Source organism: Xenia sp. Carnegie-2017, unplaced genomic scaffold, assembly GCF_021976095.1.
Source record: "Xenia sp. Carnegie-2017 unplaced genomic scaffold, XeniaSp_v1 HiC_scaffold_20, whole genome shotgun sequence".
In the NCBI taxonomy this organism is placed as follows: domain Eukaryota; kingdom Metazoa; phylum Cnidaria; class Anthozoa; order Malacalcyonacea; family Xeniidae; genus Xenia; species Xenia sp. Carnegie-2017.
The window spans coordinates 16,617,875-16,643,874 of record NW_025813483.1 but is presented as its reverse complement, the minus strand read 5'-3'; the positions used below and the strand labels follow the sequence as shown (position 1 = coordinate 16,643,874).

The 26,000-nt window shown below is 33.6% G+C and overlaps 3 protein-coding genes across 5 annotated transcripts; 1 reads left to right on the top strand and 2 right to left on the bottom strand.

The window, feature by feature from the left end:
* Positions 1 to 91: 91 nt before the first annotated feature.
* Positions 92 to 7,377, bottom strand: LOC124441328 (N-terminal kinase-like protein). 2 transcript variants are annotated; one of them, XM_046991775.1, is made up of 18 exons: positions 6,988 to 7,377; positions 6,155 to 6,214; positions 5,929 to 6,009; positions 5,670 to 5,777; positions 4,368 to 4,850; positions 4,116 to 4,274; positions 3,885 to 3,992; positions 3,226 to 3,339; positions 2,861 to 2,950; positions 2,465 to 2,527; positions 2,167 to 2,355; positions 1,871 to 1,949; positions 1,652 to 1,807; positions 1,398 to 1,522; positions 1,249 to 1,329; positions 1,025 to 1,120; positions 719 to 955; positions 92 to 524 (listed from the first exon to the last, which is right to left on the bottom strand). In XM_046991775.1, the coding sequence occupies exons 1-18, from the start codon at positions 7,117 to 7,119 to the stop codon at positions 171 to 173; spliced, it is 2,715 nt and encodes a 904-aa protein (XP_046847731.1). In that variant the 5' UTR covers positions 7,120 to 7,377; the 3' UTR covers positions 92 to 170. The 2 variants fall into 2 exon arrangements, with proteins under 2 accessions (XP_046847731.1, XP_046847732.1); XM_046991776.1 differs by having other exon boundaries at positions 1,652 to 1,804.
* A 55-nt stretch (positions 7,378 to 7,432) lies between these two features.
* Positions 7,433 to 9,204, top strand: LOC124441401 (lysocardiolipin acyltransferase 1-like). The gene is made up of 4 exons (XM_046991866.1): positions 7,433 to 7,682; positions 7,783 to 7,792; positions 7,896 to 8,093; positions 8,294 to 9,204. The coding sequence occupies exons 1-4, from the start codon at positions 7,512 to 7,514 to the stop codon at positions 9,025 to 9,027; spliced, it is 1,113 nt and encodes a 370-aa protein (XP_046847822.1). The 5' UTR covers positions 7,433 to 7,511; the 3' UTR covers positions 9,028 to 9,204.
* Positions 8,831 to 25,682, bottom strand: LOC124441400 (son of sevenless homolog 2-like). Of its 2 annotated transcripts, none has more exons than XM_046991865.1 (34): positions 25,201 to 25,682; positions 22,987 to 23,247; positions 22,698 to 22,781; positions 22,527 to 22,607; positions 22,386 to 22,439; positions 21,106 to 21,201; positions 20,943 to 20,990; positions 20,204 to 20,350; positions 19,753 to 19,893; positions 19,413 to 19,511; positions 18,839 to 18,889; positions 18,682 to 18,761; positions 18,460 to 18,556; positions 18,041 to 18,080; positions 17,766 to 17,800; positions 17,634 to 17,687; positions 16,748 to 16,847; positions 15,547 to 15,664; positions 15,272 to 15,355; positions 14,722 to 14,770; positions 14,419 to 14,497; positions 14,092 to 14,173; positions 13,590 to 13,712; positions 13,256 to 13,412; positions 13,003 to 13,104; positions 12,869 to 12,924; positions 12,516 to 12,708; positions 12,273 to 12,365; positions 12,017 to 12,134; positions 11,383 to 11,473; positions 11,179 to 11,260; positions 10,997 to 11,113; positions 10,684 to 10,879; positions 8,831 to 10,529 (listed from the first exon to the last, which is right to left on the bottom strand). In XM_046991865.1, the coding sequence occupies exons 1-34, from the start codon at positions 25,270 to 25,272 to the stop codon at positions 10,297 to 10,299; spliced, it is 3,513 nt and encodes a 1,170-aa protein (XP_046847821.1). In that variant the 5' UTR covers positions 25,273 to 25,682; the 3' UTR covers positions 8,831 to 10,296. The 2 variants fall into 2 exon arrangements, with proteins under 2 accessions (XP_046847821.1, XP_046847820.1); XM_046991864.1 differs by having other exon boundaries at positions 8,831 to 10,533; positions 25,201 to 25,681.
* Positions 25,683 to 26,000: the final 318 nt, after the last annotated feature.

The window sequence follows — 26,000 nt, the reverse complement described above, 5'->3', positions numbered from 1 at the left end:
AATGATCATTTGAATACAAAGAAGCCAAAACAATAAGCAACGTATTTCACTATAACAACACTCAAACATAACCATCTCCATTATCCATCACTTCTCACTGAAATTATTTATTAACTCTAGGCAATCGATGATGATTATAAATTCAAAAAATTTCTATAACTTATTTAGAATTAATCTTTCTTAGTAGCTCCCAATTTTAATGTGCCTCTCGCCGCTCTCTTCTCTTTCAAAACTTTCTCTCGTTGTTTTCGACGTTCTTCTCGTTTTTTCTTCGCTAAATCTGACGCTTTATTCTCGTCAAAACTCGCAAAACTTTCCCATCCTTCAGTTTCCCAATTCTCCTCTTTATCGGCGGCGAGTGGAAGGTCATTTAGTGGAGCCCAGTCCTCTGCATCCCAACCATCAAAATCCACTGAATTTCTACTCTCTTCTTCAACAGATGTTTTTGGTTTTGGTTTTTCAGCTTTTATGTCATGAACACGACTTGAAACTTTTTTCGACATCTTCGGGAATTTATCTGTTGTCTAAATTAAAAGCAACAAATCTATTAACATTTGACACTCTGTACGAGGAAGAAATAACATTAAATTGCTAGCATCACGAGACTGCGTTTAAATTTACACAGATAAACGAAAGTTGAATAAAAAATACGATAACAAAACCAATCGATGGTATCAAACTTTTTTAAGCTTCCCGAAGAAAGCTTCATTGCTCCAACCTTAACATTATCACCACTTTTCACGAAGAAACTCTGAGTCCAGTTATCATCTTGAACAAAACTATCCTTTACATCATTCCAGTTATCATCATTAGACGAGCTCAGGTTCACAAACTTTGCTTGCGATGTGGTATCCGACATAAGTTCAGACAAAATGTCATCTTCACTGACTGCACTTTTTTTATTACCAACTGTTAATTTGAGAGGACCAGAATTCTTTTCAAAGTTCGCTGTTGACTAAAATAACACTTCATCAATAAAATATTTAGGTTACAATAGATATCGTAGCAATAAACCAAACGATACCTTTTTTTGTTTTGATGATAAAGAAAAGCTATTCCAGTTATTTTCCTCTCCATAATCACTGTCACTATCCCCACCATTATTTATCATATCAGACTCCTAAGGAGATCATCAATGTAATTTTTCACAAGACTTATCCAATGTCTATGATTTGAAGCTCCCAATCAAAAAATTATTTTATCTGACACATCAATTTCATATACGAATTTCATTTCAAAATTTCTTACTTTACGGCCTTTACCAGACATGAAAGAAGTTAGTTGACTTTTAGCTTCAATAAAATCTTTCTTTATACTAGATACAGTATCCTAAAGACATTAACATTATGAAATCATAAGTAAAAATACTCCATGTTGCCCAATTAAGGACACTTTACCTCCTCAATTTCCCATTCATTCTCCTGTGATTCATTGTCACTCCCTTCATCATCACAGTTAGATTTTTTTTCATACATGTCATGTGATTTTGAAACATTTACATTCTCCGCGGTGTTAGCTGGGCCTGCAGATCAACCAAACAAATAATTATTCAATTGAAAGCATAAGTTCTGTACTCTAAAACATCACAAGTAAAACAACACAAGTAAAACAACACAAGAAAAACAACAACTAAAACACCAAATTTTCACACTTTTCTTCGTCTTCTCTCGTACACCATCTTCCTTATTATCAGAAGTTACAGCTGATGCATTCTCTCTGTAAAACTTCCGTGACAAAGAGCTCATCGCCCAGCCTGTCCAACTCCCAGATGTAGGATCACTTCCGCCTGCTGACGATGAACTGCCTTCTGATAAAATTGAAGAAATGAAGAAATCATATGTTCAAATATATATAAAACTATGCAACTTACCACAAGTATTATCTTTTGCATTAAGATCTTCGGAATGATTTTCTAACTTACTCAAAATTAGGCGTATCGCTTTAAAACACTAAAAAAATATATTTAAAAAATAATTCTTTCAGCAAGACTTAAATGTTCATTATTCTAATACTGCAGCTAGTATCTTCATCAGGAGTGATCTGATGTTGAATCTTGAGTTTTTATATACTCCATTCTAGTGTCTTCATCAGTGGTCATCTGTGATCAACAATGATCTAATGATGATTCTCTAACTCTCAATGCTAAGGGTGCTTTGTTCTACTCACTTGATCTCGAACAGACTTGTTGGAATCAATAGTCATAGTACATAGAGTTGGTAAAACTTTCTTTGCACATTCATCAATTGGTATAAAGTCAAGCGTGACACACAGTGCATTGATACCAGCCATTCGTGCTGGAGGAAACGGATCTCGCAATGCACGAAGAAAGGCTGCAACAATGACTTTCGCCCGGGTCTATAATGAAAGTACTTTGCGTAAGAAAACCTTGAAACCAATTCATAATTTTTTTTATCGAAAAAGTTACACAACCAACGTAGCCTTTGAATGTACGACAAAATCTTACTGTTTCAGGAAGATGACAAGCTATTTTACCCAGACAAACGGTCGTGTTGGTTCGAATACTTGGCTAAAGCGAGAATATAAATGTCATATTAATAAACAATGATCACTTGATATGAATGGTCAAACATTACATACGATTTTAGTTTGTTTAAATTAAGTCCTCGTTGTGATTTGTATACGAATAGGAGAAAATAATTGAAGATGTTAAGTAAACTGAATATGAAATCAAAGAAAGAAACAAAGATGGATAAAATGTAAAGTGTACATCATATAATTCTATTAAAAACATCACTGTTAGAAAAGAAGAAAAGATAATTAAAAGTAAAGATCGTAAAAAGACTTCAACCGAAAAAACCCGCGAGTTTCTGGTGTTTAGTGGTTGTTTTTCTATAAATACCTGTTCGTCAAGTTGAAGTTTGGCAAAAAACTTCAACAGTTGATTGTTGATAGTCTTCTCATTAAGCTTTGGCACAAGCAAGAGCATTGACTAAAGAAAAATATTACTGTTAGAATATATATCATCAGAATAGACAGTAATAATAGACATATAATTCTTCATGCAGAATAGACAGTATACATTAACGTTCAAAACATCCTTAATTGATTTAAATTACACATTGTGTGATCTCGAAGCAACAGCACATGCTGTCAGAGTGTCAGGGGAATATTAATTATATAACTGTGTCACTGATGGATCAATGATAGAATGAGTGGTTCAAAACGCCAAATATTTATACTTAAAATTACTGCAATAAAATTTACCTTTACAGTATGTTCCCTTACAGCTGGAACTGTGTCATTAAATCCCGTTGCAACATTGGGAAATATTTGATTATTTATTACAGACCCTTGAAGATGTTCCACAAAATTATTCAACTGAAAAAAATAGTGTTAAAAACGTATGAACAATTAAAACACACTTCATGACATTCATGAAGTAAAATTTCACAATTTTAACACAATAAAAATAACTGCTGTTTTAATAAAATATATTCAATGTTCATTTCTTTTGAAATCAATAGTTTTCGCAACAAGTTAATACAAAAAAATTGATGGCGTATCATATAAAAAATTCCACAAACTTTGAAAAACAAACTGGGAACTGACTAGACCTGGGAATTGAAGAGACATAAAAACTGACAACACCTGGAAACTGACTAGACCTGGGAACTGATGACCTGTAACTTGTTGAAAACTGGGAACTAACGAAACCTGGAACAAATGAGACCTGGGAACTGACTAGACCTGGGAACAGATGGGACTTGTGGACTGAAGAGACCAGTGACTTGTTAAAACTGGGAAATGATGAAACCTGGGAACTGATGGAAACTGAGAACATGTTCAACGATGACAGCAAACGTACCATAAACTTTCACACATCATAACAAGGGCAAAGTTACTACAGTAAAAAAATCTTTCACCTGTTGAAGTAATTGTATTCGTGTAGCTCTGTCGGTAGAAGAGAACAATTTTACAACACAAGGAACAATTTTTTGTTGATAATCTTCAGCATCCAATAGTTTTCCAATCTAAGTTTCAATTAAATAAACAACAAGTTATTAACCAAGAATGTAATGTACATAAACTAATTTAACAATAAAAAAGTCTTGTAACAAATTTAAATGTTTCATAGAAGAACTATAAATACATACCTTAAATAATGGCGTTAAAACCGTAGAACCAGCTGAACCATATTCAAATGCATTCAACAATAATGGTAAAATCTTTAATTTACAGTATTTTTGAGGGAATGCATCAAGTTGAGAACTTAATGACTTAAAGAACTCCTTTTGTTCGTCCTGTGTTTTTATCTACGAAAAAGAAAACTCGAGTCTTGTAAAAATCAAAATATCTCCAGAAAAACATCATAAACACGATAGTTGATACAAATGTTTGTTTGATACCTGTATTTCAGCCAAAAATAAATTAGAGTCAACAAAAGTATTCGCCAGGTATTGGCCCTTGGCACGACATTGTGCAATGAACTTTGCAGGATCCGGTCTGCTTTTAGGGTTAGCACTTACAAGCTCACCATAATGACTCAGCAAGTTTGAAGGTATTTTCCCAACTGATTTGAGAGAAGATGATTTTGGCAGGGGACCATTAAATATCTCCCAAATAAGGCAACCTAGACCCCAGACATCTGCTGACCATTTCTCAGTCTTCTTTTTCAGTTTGGCACCATCAACACCCTCTGGAGGATCATACTTCTGCATCCATGGAAATCGAGAAAAAGTTTGTACATCTCCTCCACTTGATGGTGATGAGGGATGGATGTAAGCTACACCACCTAGTTTCCATTCCCCTCCACTGTCAACAAATATAGAAGACAGACAAATATTGCCATGAACCAAACCAGCATTGCTGATGAGAAAGTCTAAGGCTGTCTGGATGAACATAAAGAAGAAACGAAACTCAAACTCAACTGAAGATATATGAATTAGCATCAAGATTTAACATCAAATAACTCTTGGTGAAGACTCTACACAACATGCGGTATAAGAAATCAAGATTCAACATCAAATCACTCCTGATTAAGAAAATAGACTGGAGTATATAATGACTAAAGATTCATTATCAGATTGCTGTTGATGAAAACATGAGACTTCTAAATTTGTGGCCGATCCAGGGTAGGTTCAAATACCTTGATGAAAATATATTTCCATTTTAAAACACTTAAGAGCAAATCCTGTTAGGACTTAGGAGCAGTGTGCGAATTAGTTCAGAAAAAACGATGTGCAATTTTTTTGCCAAAAGTGTTTCTTTAGAGGCATAATCAAATTGATATTACGTTAATTATTATACAGCGCTAATTGCTAAATTAATATTTTTAAACTTGAACAAATTCATATGATTTACGACAGTGTTTTTCGTTAAAACAGCTTATTTTTGCACATCGCTTGAAAAAGTGATGTGCAATTGTTTTCATTTTAGCTAAAACGATGTGCAAATTGCACATTGCACATCGTTAATTCGCACACTGCTTAGGAGTATAACAGTCTTAAATATTCTTTAAAAATTGTTTACCAACAGTAATGGCAATTGAAATGAGCTTCTGCGCATAATCTATTTTGATCAACAAAACTCAAGTTCAACACCTTGGATAAGATCTTGTCAAGATGCTCAAACTGTTTAGATCTGCCACTTTCTAGATTACTACGCAAGACACTAGATTACTACAGTTTAAAAAGCATATTAACACTTACTGCAATCTGGTGAATTCCCCATGAAATTTCCAGTTCATTTGTATTTTCTTTAAGATATTTCTCCAAAGGAATAACTGCCTCGGTAACAATGTATACAAAACTTTCTGACTAATTAAAAATATATTGGATTGTTCTCAATAAAAATGACATTTTTAACAATGATACACTTTAAAAATGTGTTACACTAAACTATAAATAAAAATTCCTTTTAAAGTATAGTTTGTTTACAAAGTGATGCATTTCATTTGCTTTGACGAACCTCAAGTCCATCAATAAAACGCAAAACTGTGGGATGTCTCAGTGTCTTCAAACGCTTGAACTCAGCTTTAGCAACTTCATGCTGTTAAAGAAATACAAATTTAAAGAAAGATTCAACTGTACTTCATGGTCTTGTTTTATGCAGTATCCTGTGCAGTATTAGCATCGTTTTTGTGCCTTTATTTTTAAATATCAATATAAAAAAGAGCACAGTTTTTCATTATTACCTCATTAGAAGATGAATTCTTCACATCAAAAGCAAAGATAGAGACATTTTCTTCAGTGCCCTAATATGTACAATAAATATTTATGTAAAATTTCAACATAATAAATAGTAATGAACCAATCAAGGAAATCTCACATTTTCTTATCTAATATAAGCTTACTAAATTCATGTATTCATGTCATATTATGCATTGAATCTAATTTAATAAATTTGGAAACACAGTTTAGATTACTTTTGATTAATATAAAATACAAAAAAGCAACTAAAACATGCCATTTTATCACATAAGTTTGACAATTTGTGTATAGTTAATCAGATCCTAAATTTTACACTTTTTTGAGGACAAAAATCTTTCTGAAAAATACCATTCAGCTCTTTATTATTAAAACCAAACACGTACAACTTACAAGTTTTTAAAATGAGTTTTCACAGCCTTAATTATATCTATTGGTAGCAGATTTACATCATTGTGATGTGTTGATAACTGATCTGCATAAAAATGCCAGATTATTGGCTTTTAGCAAGCAATTTGTGATAATATGTTTATCGATAATAATACAATGCATCATTATCTAGAAAATATTAAATGTCAAAATTAAAACTGAATTAATCTGTATCAGTATTTTATTTAATATGTTTTTATCGTGATAGCTCAAAAGAGGGGGGTTAACAACCTCCCAACCCCGAATGAATGGATAATGGAGGCCCAGGGGAGTAGACTGACTGCATTCCACATATTGACTTCATAAAAAAACAAATTCAGTACAGAAAACGAGATTTGAAAATATATCTAATTTATTTGACATGCTTTAAGCTGATTTTACAGAGTCTTACTTTCTTCTTCCCAGAATGTAAAGTCCATATTGTTCTGCCTTCGTGGTCAACAATTTTATCTCCAATTTCATATGGAAAAGCTTGTGTAGAGCTTTGCCCAACTTTACCAATGAGATTCCAAAGTCCATGCATTTCAGCACAAGCAGTTGAAAAACTTTATCAAGCAAAATATAAGCCTCAAACCATCATTGCAATAATCCATGTTTCTTTATATGGCTTCGTGACACATTAAAGAGGCAGAGCTTTAGTTCAGCTGGTGATCACGAAATGATGATAATTCTTTTTCTACAACAAACCAATTTTTTTGTTGTAATAATTCGCGAGCTTTTGCGCAAAGACAATTCTGTGGACAATTCTTTTGTATTTTCGTGAAACAAACTCCGTTTTTACTTCCACTTTCACCAAGTAACCCAAAAAAAAACCGCTGGTGACACGTGTACTACAGACTGCAGACGCTAAGATATTGTTGTTCTGTCTTTCGCTTATACTATATAAAGTTTCTCACACCTGGATTATCATCAAAAATGTTTCGAAATTTCGTTGGTGGATTGCTTTTTGCCTTATTGATGTTTTTTACAGCATTTTTTGGCTCCATCTTTATGATGGGACCAACCTTGCCATTGCTTTTTCTTCAACCAAATTGGTTTCGAAACATCAATGATAAATTTATAGGACTATGGATGGGTCTACCCGTCGTAAGTGCATAATTTAGCTTTTTTTGAGGTATTTCTGCCTTATTAATTTTTGTCTTTGATTGTTTTTTTCATGGTTGGTTTTTGCTCCTTCGTTTTGAAGGTTGTTCTAGGTAAGAAATGATTTATATAAAAATGGTCATATAAAACTTGCTATATTTCAAATGAAATCATCAAATCCCACAAAATCTACTGCATTTTGTTTTTTCCGTTCAGAGAAAGTGTTTCGTGTAAAGGTACATATAACTGAGGAGAATTTTCATTCACAATTAAATCATGAGAAAGCAATAATTATCATGAACCACAGAACAAGACTTGATTGGCTCTTTTTTTGGTCTGTCATCATGCGTCAGAAAAAACTGCAATATGAGAAAATAGTTTTGAAGGATGGTCTTAAACACATTCCTGGTGCAGGTAAAAGTTGTACCCTGCATGTGTCTTTGCCAGAATAAGTACATGTTGTTTCTATGTGCTGCTATGTTAGTGAGGTATTATGTCTATATGATCAGGAAGAGACATGAAAATTATGCTTCCAACTTGTTATTGAAGGTGTCAGAGTATAGTAACATCAATGATAATGTAGCTATAAAAATTAAAAACATTTGTAATTTTAGGTTGGGCTATGCAGTTTGCAATGTTTGTATTTCTTAAGCGAAACTGGGAGATGGATGAAAAATATCTTCAGGACATTCTTGATTACTTTTTGATGATGAAATGCCCCCTTCAGCTCCTCATGTTCCCTGAAGGTACTGACTTTGGTCCCCACTCCTTGGCAAAGAGCAAAGAATATGCCATAAAACATAATCTGCCTGTGTACAAACATGTCTTGCATCCCAGGCTGCGAGGTTTTACTTATTGTGTAGAACGACTGAGAAAAGAGGGAAGTCTCCATGCAATCTATGATGTGACTGTTGGTTACCGTGGCAACTTGTGTCAATCTGAATCAGATATACTTTTGGGTAAACCCGATGAAGTGCACTTCCATATGAAGCGATATCCAATAGGCACTATCCCAGAATCCACAGATAGCTTGGAGAAATGGTGTATACAGAGATGGGTTGATAAGGAGGAGACCTTAGAACAGTTTTATAAAGGTTGTCAACTCTACCAGACCCAAGAAGAAAAGATGAGACAAAATGACACTTGGAGAATTCTTCATCAAATGATATTATTATTTTCCTACTGGGTTGTATTTCTTTGTGTTGTGTTATGCTTAATTTACAAATACTGGTGGGTAAGGCTATACGTAATTCTAATGGCTTCCATATTATTTTTACAATCAAACTATGGTGGGGCTTTGAAACACTACAAATTAGAAAAAAATAATGAAGACCAATGTTTACGGTAGTAATTCTTATTCTTTGACATTTCAACAAAGACTTCTACATTTACTTTAGAAGGTAATGTTTGTGTGGAATCAATTCACACGCGTTATAATGGGGGAATAAAGCAGTTTATATTGATAATGACATTATATTCGTCGACATTTTCACGCGTGTGAGATAAAATACAAATTACACAAAAATTTTATTGATTTCATTATTTAAAAAATTCTATTTCTAAATGACGCAACCAAAAATCATAATTGATATTGTTATTTTAAAACTAGCATGACAGCAGGGATTTTTTGCAACACGTGGGATTTTTTTCTTTTCATTGGCCAGTAAAATTATTTTCTAATGAAATATTTCACAATTTTGTTCAATTATATAAAAGAAGCGACAATTAACTAGAGTGGCATATTTTACTTTGGGTCTTTTGTGTGCAACTTTCCCATAACAGTGCATTCGATAATATTTTATAACAAATTCATTTGTCCTAAAGACGTCAATCACCTTAAGAAAGATAAAACAATGAGCTATGTCGAAATGAGAATATTCGTTTACAACTATTAGTTGTATCTATACATCGTTTTTCATAAAAATTCCCTTGTGTTGGTCAGTGTATAGTCATGTTTAGTCGTTTTACGGATGAAATGAAAATACCACTGGAATGTTCATATTGAAAGCTGTTTGATGTGCAAGTCTTCACGGTCAGTAAGAAAGTGTGTAAATGCTAGCTAAAGTGCCGGATATCACTTAAAATATTGCTTCAATCTTAAAAAGATATGATTACCAAAAACCAAAAAAAAGCTCTCCAGTTTTATATTCAGTTCAACGACGATGAATAATTCCGTCTTCTCGAAATTCACAAAATTGATCCCTTTAACCGAATCTTGACTTGCATTACTTTCGTTATCCACGATGACCTCTCACAAAAAATCAAAAAGATATGGCCAAAGTGAGTGTCATCATAATCCTAAATCCTGAGCCAGTGTGTTGAAAAACATGCATCTTATATATACGAATGACTTGCAAAATGTCGGATTCGTATTGGGAAGATGGTTAAGAAAGGGTCTATAGCAATTTCCATGTTTATTACTTTTAATGTCTTGATATACGCTTTGGAGGCAAAGCTGGTGGTGCATCAGAATCGAATTCCAGATCATCTGAAGTGTTTGTATTACGTAGTGTAGAAGTAGAGGACGAAGATCTTGCACGAGGGGGAAGAGGTGGCGGCTCACTGTCTTTATTTTCTAAAATGGAATCGACGCTAATAGCTTCTGTCATATCAATATTTATGGGGAAAAACGAATGATGAGTATGACTTTTTCGTAAAGTGTGTGGAGATTTTGGAGGAAGAGGTGGTGCAGGAGATGGCTCGCTCTCACGAAACTGAGTCGTTTGAATTCGCTCTGACCTAGGTCTTTGTTTACGAGGTGGAATGTCAGGGGGTTCAGGCTCTGTTTTTGGTTCAAATGGATCATCGTTTGGTTCGTTGATAACATCATTTGAGGATGGCCATATGATTCTATCTGTTTTAAGAAAAAACCTATCTCAACGATTAAGTATTGAGTACGAAGTATTCTTATTGCAATATCCTTTGGAGAAGAAGCTTACTAGCAATGTTCCTTCATAAAAAAATACTTTGTTTTACTCCATGGCAAGAACATGAAATAACTCACCGTCTTCTGATACACTGCTTGGTGAATACAGTGGTGATGTAACTTCTGTGGGGGTCGATGGTATTATTGTTTCCTTTTCTTCAGATATTGTAGATATGGACAACTGAGATCCTTTACGTAAAGTTGCCATAACCAATGTTGAATAACGTTGTGCTTTAATACCGGGACCTTTTAAATTGTAGTCTGTTCTTCGAGGCTAACAACACATTAATCTTATAATCACAATCACGAATAAATAAAGAAGACGAAGCACGCTTTGCAATGTATTCAGAAGATGTTTATGTTAAATTATGTTTAGCATATTTCTACTTACAAACTTTGGCAGCTGTTTACAATTCCTTGGTTCCATTTTCAAAGACGCATCGTAGAAATAATCTTCGAGTTCCTTATCAGAACGATTTTCAGTGGGATCAAGAGAAAGCAAGTAATCCTAAAATATGAACTGTCCATCTCAGCATTTGAACCAAACGTTTGGGTAAAAAACACATTTCTTACACGGATTGTTGGTTCTTCATTTAAACAATAAGGTTGGTTTTGGTACTGTTGTATTTCAGCTGTTATTTCAGCAACTCTTCGTCTTTTGGAGAGAGAAACAAAACGGTTGTTAATCGTATCTGTTTAACTACAATACTTGTTTAATTATTCTAGACTTGAAATGCGTGCGTAACAAATAAACACGATTTAAGATAGAAAACATACCTTTTACTAAAATTAATCATACCCTCTGGATGATTTGGTAGAAAATCAGGATTACCATCTTCAATTTTTAAAATGTTCGTGAGGTACATACCTGTGAAATAGAATACAATAGTCATTGCCATGAACACGAAAAAATGTCGAATACTCGACGAAATAATCGAAAATTCATAGATGACCACATTATTTGATGGAGTTGGAGTGTTGGAATTAGACTGTTGGAGTGTTGGAGTTGGAGTGTTGAAGTTAGAGTGTTGGAGTGTTGGAATTAGAGTTGGAGTTGGAGTGTTGGAGTGTTGGAGTGTTGAAATTAGAGTGTTGGAGTGTTGGAATTAGAGTGTTGGAGTGTTGAAGTTAGAGTGTTGGAGTGTTGGAATTAGAGTGTTGGAGTGTTGGAATTAGAGTGTTGGAGTGTTGGAATTAGAGTGTTGGAGTTGGAGTGTTGGAATTAGAGTGTTGGAGTGTTGAAATTAGAGTGTTGGAGTGTTGGAATTAGAGTGTTGGAGTGTTGGAGTTAGAGTGTTGGAGTTACTGTTTGAGTTTGAGTGTTGGAGTTTCTGTGTTAAGGTTACAGTGTTGAAAAAAAGGTGAACATTTGTTACTTGTTTTACAACCTATACAATGTGAAGTGACTCACCAAAAAAAGGAATACATGGTGGATTTATTGATCGTAACTTTTCAACATATTTCTTGTGATGGTCAGCACTTAACTCTTTCGCAGCATCGATGGCCGATTTTCTTTTTTCAGACAGTTCCTGAAAGAACAAAAATTATTTTAGAATTATATATTCAATGTAAACTAACGTGGAATGAACATTCAACTTGTTTCCTATTGCGACAGTTGTATTTGTGCGAAAAAAGCCCCCAACAAACAACCTGCAAGGCATACTTACAACAAAAGTATGTTGAAGACGATTGATGGCAGCTGATTCCATACAACTAAGAACTTGCATTACTCCACTGAAATTGTTGAGTTCTTGAAAAACCTGTAGATTAAATGAGGAACATTAAGTCATGTAACGAGATGTTAAAGAGTAATGTTCTACTTTGTGGATCATAGATATATCATACAATAGTCATTAAGTAAAGTCACTGGAGGATGGTATCAAAGTATATTTAGTAGTAAATTAGCTTACCATGAGAATATCAACAATCCGACTTAAAATTGCAACTCTTTCCTCTAAATTTTCCATTTCTAGCAGACTTTTCATAAACCAGTAGGTTATAGTATTTGAATGTTTAATAAGTTTTAGTAAATTTGGTGATGTTTGATGTTTTACAGCGTCTTTAGTCCATACACTTCCGACCAACTCCGACGGCTGGACGGCCCTGCGCAGACAAGAGTAGTTTAACTGAGGCTTCTACTTTGAGCTTTGGGTTGTCAATATAACTTTCCAATGATGTAAAATTATTAAAGTTTGAAAAGCACAATCTGGGACGACAAGACTTTCATTTTGATTGAGGGATTTTGCATAAGAGAGATTTTTACCTGTAAAGTTCCGATTCAATAATGGTAAGTTGGCGAGCTATTTCAATAGGGTGAAGCTGGAAAATACAAATGGAAACACACGTCATAGAACTTAAGACTTCAACTTGGATGATCATTCTGTGTTAATTTCCTACCGTTAAAATGTCGAATTTTTCAGGATCAACAGCAATGTGCCATTCAATATTTGGAGGATCACGAGCAAAGGTAATATCTCGTGCTCTCTGCATATCTTCTTGCTAGAAAAACAGCAAAATCATGATAGTTAGCCAGCTGCACATTATAATTGTCAGCAAGATAAGAAAAAATACCCATTAAACAGGATCGATCACATGTAACGGTTTAACGAGATTCGTCATAGAAAACCTTCATGTACACACTACAAAATACCTTTCTCTCAATGATCCGATTGATGCTATCAACCCACTTGGTTACAGCACGACCATTGACACTTGAAAGCATGGTTTTTAACTTCAGAAGAAGCTCTGGATCACGTGAAAAGTCGTAGTAATGATTGTCAACCCATTGTCGAATAACATTGAGTACCCTAGGTTAATAAAATAAACCAAAAATCCGTCTATTCATGATGACAATAAAGGATCACGATCTTATGTCTTCATCAATAAGAATCTGATGTAAATCATCATTTTATATCGTACAATTCTATTAAAATCTTATTTCTCAACGTTTAAGCTATTTTCTTTAAGATAAAATGTTCATTTACCTTAAAGCTACAGGTTGTGAGTATTCTTTGCGAAATCTCTTTAAATCTTCTCTCACGATAAGAGAGCCTCGTTCTATCTGTTCTTTATCGTGTTCGGTTGGAGGAGGTTCGGGAATATTATACGTGGAAATATTAAGGAAGACTCAACGATAAAGAAAGCATAATCTATTCTCAAAATACGTGTAAGACCAGGGGGTTATCAATGTTAACTGATCAAGGTAATCAGGAGCCCCGTGAGTCATTATTAACTTCAATGTTTTAAGGTGAGAAAAACTGTAATCATTACGACCTTTTTTATTTCTTTATTTTGTAGTAGTTAGCCAAATTATCATCATAAAACCTCAGAATATTTTTCTTAGTGCTCAAAAAAAATGTCTTCTAAAATACTTGTCGTATTTTATCGTATGAAATTTGAATATATAAGACACACAAAAAAGTGACATACTTAAATAGTAAAAGACTACATGAAGTACAAGTGGTAGAATTAAGTCGAAAAGGATATCTTGTTATGAGCATGTCCAATAGAGTATGTGGTGTACAGAATGATCGATATGTTGTAAGAAATGTCTTTAAAAAACTCGGATCTGTTACAAGATGAGAATAAATCAATTGTTTTAACAGGAACATGAATAATTGTCAAATTGGAAGACGAATGTTTAATTCTGTAAACAAAATAAAAGTGCTTGCTTAAATAACGAGAAACTATGATTGACTTTAACTTTCATCTTATACGTATTTCATGGACGAGCAAAATATTAAACATTTGAAAATTATACGTAATTTTTCTTCTTAGTATTTATATACACTTGTGAATTTACGTTTCACTAACCTGAATATTTATGATAAGTAAGTCGTTCGATTAATTTAACTAAGGTACCGCCTTTAATAATGGGAACTCCGCCAGAATTCTAAAACAAAAATCAAATTAAAAATTTATTTTGAAATTTACATCAGGTACAGAATGACGTAACGGTTCTCCAACCATAATTATGTGAAAAAACTGTCGATATTCGTTATACATGATATGACAGAGACATTGGGGGCTCATGTAAATACAACACAATGATTTGAATGAGATATGAAGCCAGATATGAGACCACTCGAAGAAACTTTTTTCATCCTCATATTTTACCTGCTTTTCTTCAAAAACTATATTATCTTCTGTGTCTTCTACCGAAAAGCTAGAAAAATTCATTTAAAAAAGTGAAAATGAAACACCATTAGCGGTGGTGTATGTGTGTACGGGAGGAAGGAGGGGGTAAAAACACAAACACTTACTGAAACACCATTAGCGGTGGTGTATGTGTGTAAGGAGGGAGGAGGGGTAAAACACAAACACTTACTGAAACACCATTAGCGGTGGTGTATGTGTGTGTGGGAGGGAGGAGGGGGTAAAAACACAAACACTTACTGAAACACCATTAGCGGTGGTGTATGTGTGGGGGAGGAGGGGTAAAACACAAACACTTACTGAAACACCATTAGCGGTGGTGTATGTGTGGGAGGAGGGGTAAAACACAAACACTTACTGAAACACCATTAGCGGTGGTGTATGTGTGTACGGGAGGGAGGAGGGGGTAAAAACACAAACACTTACTGAAACACCATTAGCGGTGGTGTATGTGTGTACGGGAGGAAGGAGGGGGTAAAAACACAAACACTTACTATCACATTTTACTTACCAGTAATCTTCGACACTTGGTAAACGTAATGGAGTTGCTTGTTCACGATCACGAAGTATTTTATCGAGAATTCTATCCAATGTACTGTAAATAAAGACAACGTTAAAATATTGAAGCATATGTACTTGTTTAATACTTTAGTACTAAGAATAGTTAAAAGCTTATCATACAATAAAAATCTAATTTTAATTTTCAGTTGATACGCTTACAATACATTTACTCCGCAATAAGTTTTGATGAGAAACATGGAATATGAGAGGGTCACAGTAAGGTACCTTTTTAAATAAACACTCATTATAGAAGACATCCATTCATCTTTTTCTTGAAAAGTTTTAAATTTTATCGTTATGGTAGGACCGTCTCTATCCACTATGTCCACCATATGTTTCAGATCTGATAAGAAAAAATATTTACGAGTAAAGCAAAATTTAGACAAACATCTCATCAAACATTCCAAGAACAAACAAACAAAAATAACGTTTAGACGTGAAGTCACTACACTGGATGTAGCATATTAGTTTGCAACATTTATATAAATTGGTTCATCATGGTAAGTGTAGGTGGCAAAACTTTTCAAAGTTCAATTTTCTTTAAATAAAAAATCAATCTTCAAACGCATGTCATGTGACAATGCTCACGTGCTCATAGAGTGCAAATTAAGCTTGTCACAAAACCAAAAGTGCAGCAACGTGCTCTTATGAAGTATCAAAAAATTTAACAATAAATTCGTTGTTATTTTATATTAAACAATACATATGATAAATAATGTATAGTGAACATTTTGTACTTTAAAACGTTTCAAGTTTGAGTACAAAGCGTGGATACTTAACAAAAATTTAAACCTTTGTATAAATAATTAATAATCACAAGACAATAGATACAATAATATCACTTTCGAAACAACGTGCCAATTTGTTTTGTAGTTATTATTTTCTTAAAATAATTTTGAAAAGACAAATTTCCAACGAATATGCTTTCCATGTCAATGACGTAATATAATGCACAACGACAAGATTAGTAATACGTTTAAGACTTAAAAACGTAGACGATGCTAATACTTTAAAAATTACTTTCATTATTTGCTTTCAGCTGTCCATTTTACTTACCTAGAGTATTGAAACCGAAGTGAACCAAAGGATAGTTTAAACAATGTAAATAAAACTAGACTGGACTATGTCCAAGTACTTGCATCAACTATTTTGTGTTATTTGCCAAAACAAAATAACACTAATGTTTGTGATCGGATGCGAGGGCGGATCCTACGTGCAAACTAAACTTTTCTTTAATTGAAAATACCACAAATTTACAATGCTACATCCAGTCCAGATTTAGAGATCATTGACATAATTGGAATTGAAATAAAAAGTCACGTCTTCCATACATAGTTTTTATCGTCCGTACAAGTTACCCACATATTCATTTAGTAATAGTTTTATAGGCCAGGGAAGAAAGTTTGGGTAAGGAGCTTTATCCTACCGGTTGTGTCTTCGAGTTCTTTCACGTCCGATTTTCGCACGAATATTTTTTCCTTGAAGCGATATTCTGGAAATGGCCCGGATGAGGAATGTCGCGTATTCTACAGGGAAAGAGCATCACTGTTGGTAGAAAAAGTAACGTACGTATAAAAAATCATGCTCAGATAACAAGTTATACAAACAAAAATGGCATAAAGGGACGGCGAGGAATGTTCAAGTACATTCCGAATGCCTATAAGAAAACGTATGAACTAAGTAATAGTCAACATGTTTTTATATGATCATCATCCAGGATAATGCAGTCCTGACGAGTGTTGATGTTAGTGTTTACAAACATTTCAAGAGCCTTGTGGTGTGGGTAGTCATCATCACAGTCAAGTGAGGAGTAAACTTTAATGTCGTCGTATTGGTTGTCTGATTCGTAGAGAAAATGTGTGGTTGTTTATTTTATACTGTTGTCATGGATTGGTTAAAATTCATTTCTTCATTTATTTAAAATGAGTTAAGTTAGCATAAGAGCCTCCTCAGGTAAGTCGTTCTCTGTACTTGGTGCTGTATATATACTGCAGAAGCCCATTGAATGTTATGTATCGTCTGTCGGTGATGTTAAGCAATGTGCTTTATTTTTTTTTTGTTTATATGAAGCTCATTTGTGTTTCGTGAGTCTTCATTCATTTCCTGCTAAAAACATGTTTTAAACAGTATTTTTCGTAGTGAAAAGCACCAGGTGAATAACATATGAGCTGTTCACATCTCGCTAATGTTATAATCGTGTTGGCTTTGTGGAATATAGCGTTGAAAAATGATAGGTTTCGGAGTCAGCCCGTTTGACTGGCGTGTTTTATCAAGCAGTCAACAATAGGAAGACTTCGTTTTCTTCATGTTACCTGTTTACAAAATATCATCAAATTATCAAGCAGAAAAACTCGTCTTTCCGATGTCTACAACAAGATTTGAGAAGAAGAATTAATTCAAATAGCATTTATTGCTCATGTGTTTAAGAAAACTTCCTGACATACTCTGCTCCCTTTTGAGATTTTAGTAAGAGTGCCATCTAGAAAAAATATAGTGAAGTATAATATTCAAAAGGACCACAAGATGTTGAAAGCGTGCACATGTTAATATAACTCTTGCTTTCGCACTTTTGATAAGGGAACGATCACAAAACGATGTGAAACTTAACTAACAAAAAAAGTCAAGATGAAAGTGTTGAGAAAAGCTTCACACAAAAGCGTGAAACTAGAATGTCTTGGTTCATACTCGCTCTTCAATGAGAGCAATGCTGCAGGCTTACCTTTTATAATCTCGGTACATAACTGAGTAATATCTTTACCCTACAGAGAAAAAAACAAGACAACTAAACTATAAATTTTCCCTATGTCCTAAACAAAGCGATTACAACAATAAGCGAGTGTAAAAATTAATTAAGAAAGAGTGTCTTCAAACATTAACACGATGACCAAAATATGATGACTGTGTATACAAGATGTTTTGTAACATGAAGACCTTCATAAAATTTATCTATTTGAAATTGGTGATTACGAAAAAGTTTAACAGAATATACACAGTTGATTAAACTATATAATCAAATAGTTCATAGCGTTTTGAAAATAAATTTCTTCTGTAATAAGTTTCCGCCTTTCTGTTAACGTTCTACAAGGATCATAGGTAAGACATAAGCAGTCATTTTAATAATCATAAATCACTACCTACCTCCCATCCTTCGATGTTCTTTTGTAATTCACGAAGTTTTCGTAATGGAGGTTTCCCCAATGCTGGTTTTTTCCTTTGAATCTTTGAAAATTTCTCGCTAATAACGCAGACAAAAAACAAGGAATAAAACAACCTCTGTTTAATCAACGCACTCAAGTAATTTGCCCTACGCCACGGGGAGAGCCTTTGGAAAATAAAATTTGTTTCAATGACGACACTAACTCAGATTTTCGTCGAGCAGCATTTCCTGTAGAGATCATGCCATCAATGTTTCTTTGAAGTCCTTGAATGACGCTCAGCGCCTAAATAAAACGGAAAAAAGTCATTAACTAATTTGATAAAAATTTATATTCGATATCAGTTTACATAATCACCTTACCTCACTTAGACTTCTTCTTTCCTTTTCACTAGGCGTTGTTTTCAACATAGTCTACAAAAGATGGACATTCATATAACTTCATACAAATTACAGATAGTAAGAACTTGTTGATAGTAAGAACTGGTTGACAGGACTCGACATTCAATATCAGATCATTCTTGGTAAAGGACCTAGAATGGACACACTACTGACACTAGAGTATAAAAGAACTCAAGATTCAACATGAAATCACTCCTGATGAAGACACTAGCCTGGAGTATTTAAGAACTCAAGATTCAACATCAGATCACTCCTGATGAAGACACTAGCCTGGAGTATTTAAGAACTCAAGATTCGACAACAGATCACTCCTGATGAAGATGAAAGAGTGGAGTATATAAGAACTCAAGATTCAACATCAAATCACTCCTGATGAAGACACTGACTGGAGTGTATAAGAACTCAAAACTCAACATCAGATCACTCCTGATGAAGAATCTAGACTGAAGTATAAAAGAATGTTGAAAGATTTAAAAAATTAGATTTCTCTTGACAATTCAAGTCATTCAGGGAACATTTCTTCTAATAACTCCACCTTTATGAGATCAATGTAATGAAGACAATGTCCAATGGGTTCCAAAAGTAGTCTTGGTAACACATATCTTACTGCATCGTAGAAATTTGGACCTTTGGACTGAAACGTAAACTTTGAGCAATTAACAAAAGAAGTGGCAAACTTTGTAGTTCATGGTAAGAATAAGCTTTACTTAGAGACAACATCACGCTATTGATGTAGAACAATTTCAAATATCAAAACTTTTTCTCTGCTAAGTATAACAACGTTCATTATAAACGAAAAACAAACAATGTAAATAAAATGATTACGCTACAGACTGGCTGTACTACAGACAGTACATAAAGCAATGAAAACAAACCTGAAAGTATTGAACGACATCCTGTTGCTTTAGCCGTTGTTCAAGGAGACCACAAACACCAAGTTTACGATACAATTTATCTTGAGCAGATGGTTTTGTTCTCTCGTTTAAGTAAGTCTCGTAGCAGTCAAACGCTTGCATCTAAAAAAAACATTTTAATCAATAACTAGCAATCTTGAACAAAGGTTTGCCTAAAATTTTATAGTAATATACATGATTTAAAACAATGTTGACATAACGATCAACGGTCAGAACTTTCCTGATCAAGTTCCTGTTTTCTCACTGAGTAATTAAATTGATAAAAATTTTTGCAGACAAGCTTCCATAGAAATATGTTTACTCAAAGCAATGTTTTGAGCTAAACCAACTTGCATACAACAAGAATGTTGAATTTTGGGGAAAAATATGATTTTTCGACGCTTTGATGTTATAAACGTGAGAATACAAATACCTCTGTCATGTCTTCAAAACACTCCCCTATTGGAGCAACATTTGCTGGATCCTGATCAGCCATTTCTACGGCATTCTCAAGCAAACCAAGGAACATCACTGTAAACTCATAAATGTCTAAAATGTTGGCGAAAATCTCTTGAATATCCTAAAAGAAAATGATCACCAATACAAAATATTACCAACAATAATTCCCTTTTTAGAAAATAGTCAGGCGATCCATAATGAGCAAGTTCAAAGGCATGGAGCGAGTTTATATACTTTGGTGAGTGAAGGCATGGAGCGAGTTTATATACGTTGGTGAGTGAAGGCATGGAGCGAGTTTATGTACGTTTGGTGAGTGAAGGCATGGAGCGAGTTTATATACGTTTGGTGAGTGAAGGCATGGAGAGAGTTTGTATATGTTTGGTGAGTGAAGGCATGGAGCGAGTTTATGTACGTTTGATGAGTGAAGGCATGGAGCGAATTTATATACGTTTGGTGAGTGAAGGCATGGAGCGAATTTATATACGTTTGGTGAGTGAAGGCATGGAGAGAGTTTATATATGTTTGGTGAGTGAAGGCATGGAGCGAGTTTATATACGTTTGGTGAGTGAAGGCATGGAGAGAGTTTATATATGTTTGGTGAGTTCAAAATGGTTGAAAGATCTTAATCACAAGGTTGTAGCAAGTTTAAAAGTAACTAGTATAAAACAAAATGTTTGACTTTATGAAATTAAAAACAAAAAAGTATGAATAACCTCTTCCGTAAAAATGTCACCAGCTTCAACGAAGGATTGTCTAAAAACCTAAGATAAAAAAACACACAATGTTAAAAATACTTCATTTAAGATTGTAACCACTCTTTAGTTTTGAAAAATCGAGTCTGAGTAACTTATAAGTAATTTTAAACATATTTCTTACCCATATTATCATATTTAAAGTTCGTATGTACTGTCTTTCAACAACCATCATGTCTTTTACAATATCTTGATGTGTGTATGGACGATCTTCAATGGACTGAAAGTGTGGCAAATAATTTCGCAAATCAAATCTTCAACATTGCTTAGATATAATATTTTAGTGGTTATAAAGTGAATGGTTTAAACCCGGGAGTATCGTTACATGTTTGTAGATGTAGATCGTCCAGATTAGTGGAGTGTTGAGAAAGACTCTTGATGTTTATTGATATTTTGACAAGCTTAGCAGTAGTCATCTTCTGAGTAAACTGAAAAGTAAACATCGCTTGACTTTTGTTTATCAATAACTTAACTCTGAAGTCAACATTAACATCAACAGTGTTTCTCTGGACTTCACTAACATGAACGATCTACTCTGAAGTCAACATCAACATCAACAGTTTTCTCTGGACTTCACTAACATGAACGATCTACTCTGAAGTCAACATGAACATCAACAGTTTTCTCTGGACTTCACTAAAATGAACGATCTACTCTGAAGTCAACATTAACATCAACAGTTTTCTCTGGGCTTCACTGACATGAACGATCTACTCTGAAGTCAACACTAACATCAACAGTGTTTCTCTGGACTTCACTAACATGAACGATCTACTCTGAAGTCAACATGAACATCAACAGTTTTCTCTGGACTTCACTAACATGAACGATCTACTCTGAAGTCAACATTAACATCAACAGTGTTTCTCTGGACTTCACTAACATGAACGATCTACATCTACAAAAATGTAATTTTGATGTTTTTTTAAAAAAACTGGGAAAGACGCGACATAAAAGATTCTTTTAATCGTCACAATTTATTCCATAAAAGTGCATTGTTGATCTCATCCATGTAAACAAACAAAATTTAAAAATAATATCTACACACACTTAATAACTAAATGAAAACAAACCTCATCCACTGATGACGTTTCTAGATCTACACACACTTAATGATTGAATGAAAACAAACCTCATCCACTGATGATGTTTCTTTAAAAATAATATCTACACACACTTAATGATTGAATGAAAACAAACCTCATCCACTGATGATGTTTCTTTAAAAATAACATCTACACACACTTAATGATTGAATGAAAACAAACCTCATCCACTGATGATGTTTCTTTAAAAATAATATCTACACACACTTAATGATTGAATGAAAACAAACCTCATCCACTGATGATGTTTCTTTAAAAATAATATCTACACACACTTAATGACTGAATGAAAACAAACCTCATCCACTGATGATGTTTCTAGATCGTCACTCTCAAACATTTCTAACAAAACCTTGTAAATAGTTGTAAACACATATCTTAGTAAAATATTGAAGTATTTAATGTAAAAACATTGCCTTTAACACATGATTTTGGTCACCTTATCAGCACACAATGCCACTTTAACATGTTGTTCAGTGATCACAGTATCACGAATGTTTTGCACATAATTACCAGCAAGCTGCACAAAAATATGACAATTAAAGTTCACAAAACTAATCATGCAGGTTTTGCAATCTAACAATACAATCAAATTAAATAAAAACTTTACTTTCAATATGTCAGCAGAGATGTACTCCAGAACAGCAACTATGTACATTGATACAGGATAGTCAATTTTATATCCTAATGCTTCCTAAGATGTAAAAAGAAAATTGTTATTATAAAGCAATAATACACTCATATACATTGTAGTACACTCATATACACAGTAATACACTCATATACTGTAGTATGCTCAATGACCTCAATATCAACTATCTGCATGTAAAATTTTATCTATGATACCATAAAAACTTATCTTCAGTCAATATTTTGTGTAAAATGGAAATTTATGATACCTTTTGTAAAAGTGGATGTATCTTATCAACTGGCAACACAAGTGGATTTTTTTTCTTTCCTTTATCAACAGCCTGTTGTCCTTCATCAATGCACCATTGGTCAATTGGCTGTGGAAATGTCTTCTTAACCCTGTCCTCGACATCTTTACAAGAATGTGGGTGGACAATACATAAGTGACCAAGAAGCTGTATTATTAACTTTTCCACATATTTTATGGCTTCATTTTCAATCTCAAGATCTGGCTGCACTTCTTTAGCAACCTTCGTTAAAAAAAAAGACAATCTCAAATTTAGTTAATTTGGTCATGCAATCAATGTCTAACTAAGGATGATGAAAAAGGCCTGTCTTAGTTACATCCCTAAAAATATGTACACAATGTAACCAAGTAAAATCATAAACATCCCCATACAGACCAAGGAAAATCCCAAACATCCCCATACAAACCAAGTAAAATCCCAAACATCCCCAAATAAAACAAAGAAAATCACAAACATCCCCAAATAAAACAAAGAAAATCATAAACATCCCCATACAGACCAAGTAAAATCCCAAACATCCCCATACAGACAAAGGAAAATCCCAAACATCCCCACACAAACCAAGGAAAATCACAAATATCCCCAAATAAAACAAAGAAAATCACAAACATCCCTATACAGACCAAGGAAAATCCCAAACATCCCACACAAACCAAGGAAAATCACAAATATCCCCATACAGACCAAGGAAAATAACAAACATCCCCATACAAACCAAGGAAAATCACAAATAACCCATATAAACCAAGGAAAATCACAAATATCCCCATACAAACCAAGGAAAATCCCAAACATCCCCAAATAAAACAAAGAAAATCACAAACATCCCCATACAGACAAAGGAAAATAACAAACATTCCCTTTAAGACTAAGAAAAATCAAGAACATCCCAATACAGACGAAGTAAAATTACTAAAGTCCAAAGACAGACAAAGTAATTAATCTTGATTTTGCACAGTCTAATACAAACCAAGGATACTTTTGGGAGAACTTGAGAGTTGATCAATGCAAGCTTGAGACCAAAGGTCAAGGGTTGCATCTGCTCGCGAGGTCTCACAAATGTGTCCAAGGTTTGCATAAGGCAGGGAAAACATGAAAAACATCTTTTATTTCTTTTATAAAATAACAATAATGCAAAACAAATAAAATTAATACAAATATTTTAATTTTTCTTCTAACATAAATTCATGATTGATTTGAAAATTCCCTTTGATTGCTTCATGAAAACATGTTTACAGACCAATCAACAACACATTCTATTGTGTTTTTTCTTATAAACGTCAATGTTTCATAATCCTGCTGATTTAAACATTACACAACATTTTAAAGGAATCAGTTCATTTCACTCCTTCAAAAATCATGTCATAAAATCGATTGTTAACTTATGGTGATGTATAATTTATGTTTGTTGTTCACATGTGGTAAATCTTTTTGTTGCTATGCATGTATGAAAACACATTTTCATTCAATAAATATCTTTGTACAACATCGTACGTTGTTTGAGATATATGTTATATTTTACTTTGTTTGACATTTTGTGTAAAAAGAAATCAAAGATATCAGTTCCATAAATTTCTAGTTAAAGGCCTTAAAACAACACAAGAAAAGGCCACAAGTATTTACCAAATTTTCAAAATGGCACATCAATGCATATGTATTGTTGAAATCACATGAAATAAACCTTTGAACTAAAGGCAAAAACTGCATGCTTATATACATTTCTTTATAAGGATATCTCCATGTACTTGCCAAGATTAACTTATACTTAATTGTTACAATCTCAAGAATCTATCAACAAAGTTCAAGAAATCTCATCAAGTCAACAAATTGTTAACACAAAAATTTTGAGTCAAAAATTGGGAACGGTTTAATTGGCGTTAGATTCTTGGAATACCTCTGTTCAATGAAATATTTGAGAACTAATTCAACTTTCTAGGAAACTCTAGCAAAAAGCGAAATGGAAGACGAGTTCCAATTCTCACATCGATTGAGTAGAAATTTTCTAAATGCCATTCCCGTTAAAACATGAAAATCAAAGTATAACAGAAACAAGATTTGGCAACAGATTTCATTTTCAAAATTTAACTTATGTAAAAATTCGCAAAAGAAGCGCTGCCAATTGCTTCTTCTAAAATGAACTTGTGAAAACAAGGAATAATTATTACAATATCTGACCTTCTTTAAGGTAGCCAAAAAAATTCCATTCCACTTTGACAAGTTTATATCACCTCCGTCAATGAGTGGCATTGGCTCATCAGGAATGAAGAGGTGAAATAAAACTGTTGACGATAATTTGCAAAATATAGTGTACTGACTACAGACGTACGAAGAACATTCAAACTTCAGGTAGAATTATGGAAGTTTACATTTGATCCACCATTATAGTCAAAGCAATTGCACCTTCACCGCATTTTAAATAGTTCACTCTGTGCCCAAATTGTTTCGTCCACAAACCATTCCTTCCAACGCATAGCCTAACCAGTTTGGTTTCACTTGTAACGCAAAAGGATTAGTCCATTTTCAAGATATTTAATAGCAGAAATAGCCAGACAATACCACAACATATGCTTTGTATAGTTAGTACTAGGTTACGTAAAATAACTTGCTGACTTGCCAAGATGCGACATGCCAACCATCGCTAAACATCGACATACAATAGGAAAACTGGTAACGAGTGCCAGACTTCACAATGTGTTAATACGTCATCAGGAGCATTCAGTCATCAAGTCCTGTGGTAAAATCTTTTATATAAATTCATTTTTAAAAATTCTTAGCATTCAAATAAATATATTATAAATCAACAGCAAAGCAACTATATATTAATTTCTAATTAGACATTTAATTACATTGAAACAAGCCATTTTAAAGAAATAGATACAAAGACGACGAGGAAACTTAGTAGAGCTGCTATGTGCTAAAAGTGCTGTTTTTCTGTTAAAATAACCAAAATTTGTATGGGGAGAGTTCTTGAGGTT